This window comes from Rhipicephalus sanguineus, chromosome 5 (assembly GCF_013339695.2).
Source record: "Rhipicephalus sanguineus isolate Rsan-2018 chromosome 5, BIME_Rsan_1.4, whole genome shotgun sequence".
Classification (NCBI taxonomy): domain Eukaryota; kingdom Metazoa; phylum Arthropoda; class Arachnida; order Ixodida; family Ixodidae; genus Rhipicephalus; species Rhipicephalus sanguineus.
Genome location: NC_051180.1, coordinates 81,044,288 through 81,052,288, shown reverse-complemented (window position 1 = coordinate 81,052,288; position 8,001 = coordinate 81,044,288). Strand labels below are relative to the sequence as shown.

At 48.8% G+C, this 8,001-nt stretch overlaps 1 protein-coding gene across 1 annotated transcript; it reads left to right on the top strand.

The window, feature by feature from the left end:
• Nucleotides 1-720: 720 nt before the first annotated feature.
• On the top strand, nt 721-7,589 carry LOC119392882 (homeobox protein ceh-19-like). Its single transcript, XM_037659812.1, has 3 exons — nt 721-840; nt 1,800-1,894; nt 6,983-7,589. The coding sequence occupies exons 1-3, from the start codon at nt 721-723 to the stop codon at nt 7,218-7,220; spliced, it is 453 nt and encodes a 150-aa protein (XP_037515740.1). The 3' UTR covers nt 7,221-7,589.
• The last annotated feature ends 412 nt before the right edge of the window (nt 7,590-8,001 follow it).

Sequence of the window (8,001 nt, the reverse complement as noted above, 5' to 3'; positions counted from 1 at the left end):
GCGACCTCATGGTATGGCTCGAGATTTTGCGAGTACCGCCTTGTATGCAAGACATTGTATGCATACACATTGCTATGATTGTTCATGCGTCCTTATGGTACATTCGGATGGGCACCACCGCGCTCTGACTCAGATTGCAACAATGCGCAGACTGCTCTTGATGCAAGCCAGAGAACGCGCGTCCGAGCCGAACGTGCAGCCGGGGATACACATCACCGCATCTTCAGTTGCAAACAGATGAGGGAATCACGTGATTAGATCTCGGTCGTCCTCTGAGGTCAATGTGACAGCGCCTCAGAGCGCTCTGAGTTGGAGCGTGGTGCTCTGTAAGAAGTCGAACGTGTTTTGAGCGTTCGATTTCGACCAGTCGAATTCGACGCACGTCGCCAGTAGCGCTCGAAAACGACGAGTCGAATGCACCATTAGATTCACCGCCTTCATGAATGTAGAAATTCATGACTGCTCGACAGTTCAGTAAAATAAGCCTTTAGATGCAGAGAAACAGGCAACATTTACAGACGCCGGCGTGAAGATTTAACAATTAAATTTAGGCTGTTACATATTATTTTCATGGTGATGAGAAATCGCAGCACCGTAACCCAAGTAAGTTGAGTAGGAAACTCTAGAAGAAAACAATAGAGAAATAAACAAAAAAGGGGCATGGAGGCTAACAAAGCTTTTTTCTCCTTTTTGCTGTCTCTTCCCTGGCGAGGTGCAGAGATGTACGGAATCGGAGCTCCAAAGCCTTCTGGGCGAAGGCCTAGGAAACCGGGGGTGGAACGGAAGCCTCGACAGGCCTACAGCGCCAAACAACTAGAAAGGCTTGAGGCGGAGTTCAAGGTGAGCATTGAAGTGAGAAGCAGTTGTTTATTTTTTTTTGTTCTTGATTACCGCAAAATATATCGAACCATACTTGTGAAGCAGAGCTCTTGCGCTCAAGTGTTTGAAGTTTGAAGTTTATTGAAACATCATGAAAATACAAGTGACATGGTTCATAAGTATTACAGAAGGAGGTCCCGTAGTAAACACTGTCAAGGGGACCTGCTAGTGTGAACGTGACAACAGCTGGCGGAGCATAGCAAGCACCGTTTCCTTATAATCATGATGCTTGTTAGCGACAGGTTCTAGGCATACAGCGTGGTGGTCGGCTTTGAACGATCACGGTGCGTTTGCAATAACAGTGTGGAGTACTATGAGACGATGCCACAAATGGGCATCATCTCATGCCACAAGTGGGCCCCACAAACAGCATTTCTTTAGCAGTGGTTGTGAAAACTGTACCTTCGAGCCTGCAGAAAATATTGCATCAACTAGATTTGATTGACATTAGCATATGTGAAAGCGGCGGCGCTATCATATTGAGTCGCAAGCATGCCTCACTTGCAATACTGTACAACACTGCGACTAGTAGGAACCCATAAAGACACGTAAATGTCCTTACGGGCATTTAATACACGGCTCTGAAACTTACAAGATCGAAAAAAACGCTAATGACCTTTAAAATCTCTTGCGGGGAAAGAGAGACGCCCAATAGGCAGTAATGCATCGAAAACACGAACGCGATACAGTCGAGCGCATCCACAACCAACGCCTGTAGAATGGAATGACCAGGATAAAGAATTGCCGGTAACACGAAGTATTCCTTATCTTGCAGCTGTACTGCGAGCGTTACCGCACGTGATCTTTACAACCAAGTGACCTATACAGCGAAATATTTAGAATATCTCGAGCACTTCCCGATACAGGCGTTTTGGCTGTATTCGAACACTTCTTCACGTCTATAGCGTGCGCCCACGCAGGTGGACAAGTACCTGAGTGTGAGCAAGCGCATGGAGCTGTCGGCCACACTGAACCTGACCGAAGTACAAATCAAGACATGGTTTCAAAACCGAAGGTAAGCCAATGTTTGCTTTCAGCGCAAAGGAAAAGAAAGAATGTTGCTAATCCTCAGTTGGGATTATTCTTAAATTTAAAAAAAAGGAACAGGCCTATACACCCACATACGCATAGGCGTGCGCACGAGGGAGGCAGGGGGATGGGGGGTGGCCGCCCCCTCCTAATCACCTATTAGGGGGGCGCAAAGTGTGATCAATACGTTTACTCAGTTATGACTGCGTAGGTTTTTCACGATAATGACGGCCGAAGACCATTGATCTAGCATTACAAGAATTGTTTATTTCCCATCTTTACTACCGGAAAGCCAGAGACCAGAGGCAGGCCGTTGTGAGAAGCACGTAATTGCCTCATTTTCTCTCTTTTTTCCATCCACTGTGAAGTATGCTGCGCTTTGGACACGACCAGTTATGGCAAGGGGGAGGGGGGGGGGGCGTCTGCGATGAAGCTTTGCCCCCCTAATAGGAAACCCTACGCACGCCTCCTATGCTTATATGGTCGTAAAACGCGAGTAGCGCATTGCAGCTGCCATTTCTGTCTCACAGAAAAAAAATTAGATGTCTTAGCCTTGACTAATAGCCCACCATATTTGCTTTAACAAGAGTCGTGAAATTAGTACGGTTTCGTTGACCATTCGCTACAAGAACTGTCATTATTTCACTCTGTGCAAAGTGGCGCCCCCAAAACGAAACTAAAATTTTCGTTTCTTGAAGCGCTCACCCAAATCGCAGTGATGATGGCATCCTACGCTGCGACATTCATTTAATACCGTCTGACCGACTTTTCGTACGTACGTGCTTACGTGCGTGCGTGCATGTGTGTGTGTGTGTGTGTGTGTGTGTGTGTGTGTGTGTGTGTGTGTGTGTGTGTGTGTGTGTGTGTGTGTGTGTGTGTGTGTGTGTGTGTGTGTGTGTGTGTGTGTGTGTGTGTGTGTGTGTGTGTGTGTGTGTGTGTGTGTGTGGAAAAAAGTCCATAAAAATCCGCCAAAGTGAAATTATTAATCTCGAACAATACAAACACCCTTGATATATGACCTCCAAATAACAAATCAGATATCGAATACTTTACGTTGTAAAAAAAAAAGTCACAGTTTCGCCGCAAGGGCGAAGCAATGAATGCGATAGCAAGGAACTAATGCTATACGAAGTGAGGCTCGCCAATGGATACTCTCAGTTTGAACATCGCTTCTGTTGCAAAGGCGGTCGAAGCAGCGAAGGAAACTAGCGTGCTTCAAGTGTCGAGCTGTGACACTTGATAGTTCGCGCTCATCTTCTGTTTGTTCGTTTAGCGGCGTCCCTTGAGATCGAGTGACTTTCGTACGCGCCGTAACATGAGCGCGGACATCACGGTGAAAGCGTGAAACATCCCTCTTCCCCTCACCACGAGAAAACAGCGCGAGCAGACAGCGGAAGCGCAAGCTTCTCCCATGCGCAAATATAAGAAGAAGCGAGCGAGCTCGCCGACGACTTTTAAATGCGCCCGTCGGTCTCCTAGCGCCATCTCGCTGGTAATGAAGAAACGCTTATTATCGCCTAGCGCTTTGTTTACCGGGTGACAGTTTTTGTCGATTTTTCATGTTCCTCGCGTAGCCATCCGTATTTTATTTGGCTACACTGGAAGTAGACTGGCATTCACACCCTCCAGGCATGCCTCCGCCGTCGGCGGGCCCCTCGAGGAAACGGAACAGCGAACTCAGCGACGCCGACAGTGAGTCCACCGAACTGTATTCGGCAAGCAGTGACGATTCCGACGATGAATTCACGCCTGTTTACAGTCGTAAACCAAAACGACGATCTATGGGTGCTTCACCAGCTTCAACCGCATCTACTGTGAAGCCGAAGGAGGCTTCAGTGAACTACACCGTCTTATTTGTGCCTGTTTCGCCATCGGACAATCTGAGACACTTGAATCGGCAGACCATCTCGAGGAAACTCGAGTCTCTGGCTCCAAATGAAATCAAGGATGTTCGAGTCAACCCCCGCAAGAATGTCTTGGCTATCGACGTTATACACCAGGCATCTCTGCTTGCTCTGACCAGGGTCACAGACTTCGACGGTATCAAGGTTCGAGCTCACCTTCCACTTAACAAGGACATGGTGGTAGGTGTAATATACGATGTCGACATCTCCATTCCTTGTGGCGACCTTGCAATGCTCATCAAGGAAGTCAGTGACCATAGCAGCATCGTCCAAGTCTCACGTCTTGGCAACTCGCGTTGCGTAAAGATTGTCTTCAAAGGTGACATACTGCCATCCCACGTGAAGGTGGGGCACTTTCGTCACGTGGTCCGTCCGTTTACACCACGACCACTCCAGTGCCGTAAATGTCAAAAAATGGGCCATGTCAGCGGAGTTTGCAGGAACGTGGCGATTTGCCCCCGCTGTGCAGAGCCACACAATGCGGAATCCTGCCGAGCAACTGCCCTGAAATGTACCAACTGCCATGGATCACACGAAGCCTCATCAAGGGACTGTCCATTAGTGAAAAAAGAATGGAGCGTCATGAAACAGATGGTGCGGGACGGCTCGGCGCACAAACAGGCTGCTGATGTGGTGAGAAATAGACAACGACGCTCGCGTCGGCGACGAAGGTCTAAAACCACTGCTACCCAATCTGGACGGACAACGCGATCTCCTACTCCGACAGATCGTCAGACTTCGCTTAAGCGACAGCTACCACCACTGCCACCACCACCACCGCCCAATGCATCACAATTGGAGAGCCGGAAAGACGCAGAAGCTTTGAAAGCGGCGGCGGATGTCGCGTGGCCCTCGCTGCCACCACTGCGCACTCATAAAGAGCCGATGCAGAGTGCCCCGCAGTGTGCTTCATCGTCCACAGATGATTGCCACGACAAGAACCTACAAGTCCTCGCAGTATTGAGGTCTCTTATGACCACGATGCGCACTCTCCTCAACGGAATGACAACTCCGTCAGCTCAGTGCGCTCTGCAAGTTCTCGATTCCTTGGAGCCAGTCCTTGCAAGCCTTTTGTAACATCTCGCACAGGAACCGATGTCAAATATTTCTCCGTTGTGACTGTCTGTGTGTATGCGGTGAACACTGATGTGTGTGCGCGTATTACTTGTTCCCTCTTTCCTCCTCGCTATCTCTATTCTTTTTTTCTCCCCTTCCCCCTCCCCCCGTGTAGGGTAGCAAACCAGGTACAACCTGGTTAACCTCCCTGCCTTTCCTTCGCTTTTATCTCTCTCTCTCTCTCTTATTATCGCCTGCTGGTCTCCGAGTCCGTCCAGCGTAAAGGGTGTGTATATAACGCTCGCCGTTAGCTGCGTGGAGGATCTGCGTTTCGTGGCGTAGTGGATAGCGCCGCTCGCTGCGGAACAAGAGGTCCCTGGTTCGATTCCGCGCTTCGGAAGCATTTTTCTGAATTATTTTTATTTGGGGCTTTTATATATATATACATCCTAATACATATACGGTGCATGACGGCGGCGACGGCGACGGCAAAATCCAGCCGAGACTGTCCATATAATTGCTATCGCAATAAAAAAAAGTCACAGTTTCGCCGCAAGGGCGAAGCAATGAATGCGATAGCAAGAAAAGCGGCCCCCCGGCAGCAACTACCGCGCGAGCAGACAGCGGAAGGGCAAGGTTCTCCCTGCGCAAATATTAGAAGAAGCAAGCGAGCTGGCCGACGACTTTTAAATGCGCCCGTTGCGCTCCTCGAGCCATCTCGCTGGTAATGAAGAAGCGCTTATAAGCGCCTGCCGTCTCTGAGTGCGGCCAGCGGTAAAGGGTGTGTATATAACGCTCGCCGTTAGCTACCTGGAGGATCTGCGTTTCGTGGCGTAGTGGTTAGCGCCACGCGCTGCGGAGCGAGAGGTTCCTGGTTCTATTCAGCGCTTCGGAAGCATTTTTCTGAATTATTTTTCTTTGGGGCTTTTATATATATATATATATATATATATATATATATATATATATATATATATATATATATATATATATATGCTGCATGAGGACGGGCAAAAACCAGCCGAGACTGTCCATATAATTGCTATCGCAATAAAAGCGGGAAGTTTGCACTAAGTTGCGCAAAGCATGGCACAGCGAAGCTGGTTGATTCTCAACTCGTCGTGCGGCAGCACGTGAATCACAACGCCGGTGGCGATTGAATCCAGCTTGCTTGGCCAAAGAAGCGGCAGCCAAGAGACGTCGACGGCCGGATCCGGAATACGCGCAAGGCTTGCCACTCTGCGTATGTTGAAATCGCTGTCCCTGAGCCAAGGTGTAAGAAACTGTGGCGGCTGCTATGGCAACGGCTTGGTGCCGGCTGCTGCTCGGCATGGCAGCGGCTTGGCTATATTTAACATATAGCAGTTCGCAGCTGTGGCGGTTGCTATGGCAACGGCGCAGCAGGGATTTCTTGTTAACGGACGTCTTACCGCAAGATTTAACAGCTTCGCTGTTAAAAAGAAACTGATTTTTATTATCTACACCTATAATCTACAGACATATTTAAATATATAGGACGCAGTTCGCAAATGGTCCTCCTCTCAAAGGAGTGACGAAGATGGTATCTGGTAGCACAAAACTACCTCAAGGCGTTTCAGTGAGGTGATGAAGCGCGATTTTCACGCCCAAAGCCGTTCTTCTTCTGGCGCGTTTTGAAATGGTCGGATTACAATGTACGATGTCGAATTGTTTATTGCGCCTTATGATAGATGAGGCTCCGTAACGTAGTTATTGAGCTGACGGCTGCCCAACAAATCACTAAAAACAAGACAAGAACTTTTTGTCAAAACTACTAAAATTTGTGCAAAACTCATAAAGTGGGCTTCTCCTCACAATGTTTCTCTTTGCAGAGAAGCCAGAGTATAAGGGATTTGCACATATAAGAGAAGACACTTTCAACGCCACGCCGATACACCAACACACTGACATTGATTGATTGATCGATCGATTGATTGATTGATTGATTGATTGATTGATTGATTGATTGATTGATTGATTGATTGAATGAATGAATGAATGAATGAATGAATGAATGAATGAATGAATGAATGAATGAATGAATGAATGAATGAATGAATGAATTAGCTTGTGCGACCGCTTCGTTCTTTTTTCAGGACAAAGTGGAAGAAGCAGATGACAGCACGCATGAAGCTGGCTCAACGCCAGGGCCTTTGGGCCCCGCACTACCTGGCGGCAGCGCCCGGACACGCTTTCGGGTCCTTCCTGGGCGCGCCTGCGGGCTTCGCGTACGGCGCCCCACCGGCCGCACCATGCGTTGCCAACACGGTGACGGGAGAGCGAAGCCCGTCTCCGGATCCTTCGAGGGACGACAGCTCGACGGAGGACAAGTAGATCACGTGCCCTGGCAGTGCACGAAGATGCCGACGCTCCAGAACACCTGGCATACGCTGGTAGATCCTTGATGTGGCAAGACCAAGACGCGCTTTCTGACCACAGCGCGAAGCTGTCAGTCCTAAACTTGATGACGAAACGTTGACAAGGTGAAGTGGAGGACTCCCTGGACCATCAACGTGTTCCGGCCTGTGTACCGAACAGTGCTGTGGCGGACGGCTTTTTGCGAACATCTGTGTGCTATTCGGCTGCAGGCTACCAGTGGCAGTGACTACAGCGAAGGGGCGGGTGAGCAGCGATATTTGCTGCAGCATCCCTGCATTACACCGTACGTGCTGCTGGGTGTCACAGAAAAGAGCGTGTGCGAACACTGTTTACCGAAATTGCACTCGATGCACGGAACTGTGTGCTAGGTTTGCGGAGAACAGAAAACGAATAGTAGACGCGCATAGATGGGCTGTGGGTCCTGTAATCGCCGCTGCGATTGACAGAGGTCAAATGTGATAGCAGCTTACGGCCGTGACTGAAGTGAATCGCATGCATGTCTTTCTTCTTGATAGTTTGTACGAGAAAGAAATGCGCAATCGCGCTATTGTGTATGTGCGCGTGAACCACAAGACGAGGCAACATCATTTGTAAGTTAATTTCGAAAGGGAATCCATACGTGCGCATAAAGAAATAGTGTTACGTGTATATAGATAGGTCTGTTATGAAGTATGTCCGATGTACCGTTCGAAGTCGAAGCCTGCTTGGTTTTGAGCGCACGCTCTTGTACGCGTAG

Bases quoted from the DNA above. Each gene is read 5' to 3' on its own strand.
- LOC119392882 (XM_037659812.1), top strand. From the start codon at position 721: ATGTACGGAATCGGAGCTCCAAAGCCTTCTGGGCGAAGGCCTAGGAAA. The intron at 841-1,799 runs GTGAGCATTGAA...GCGCCCACGCAG, and splicing joins GGCTTGAGGCGGAGTTCAAG to GTGGACAAGTACCTGAGTGT. The intron at 1,895-6,982 runs GTAAGCCAATGT...TTCTTTTTTCAG, and splicing joins ACATGGTTTCAAAACCGAAG to GACAAAGTGGAAGAAGCAGA.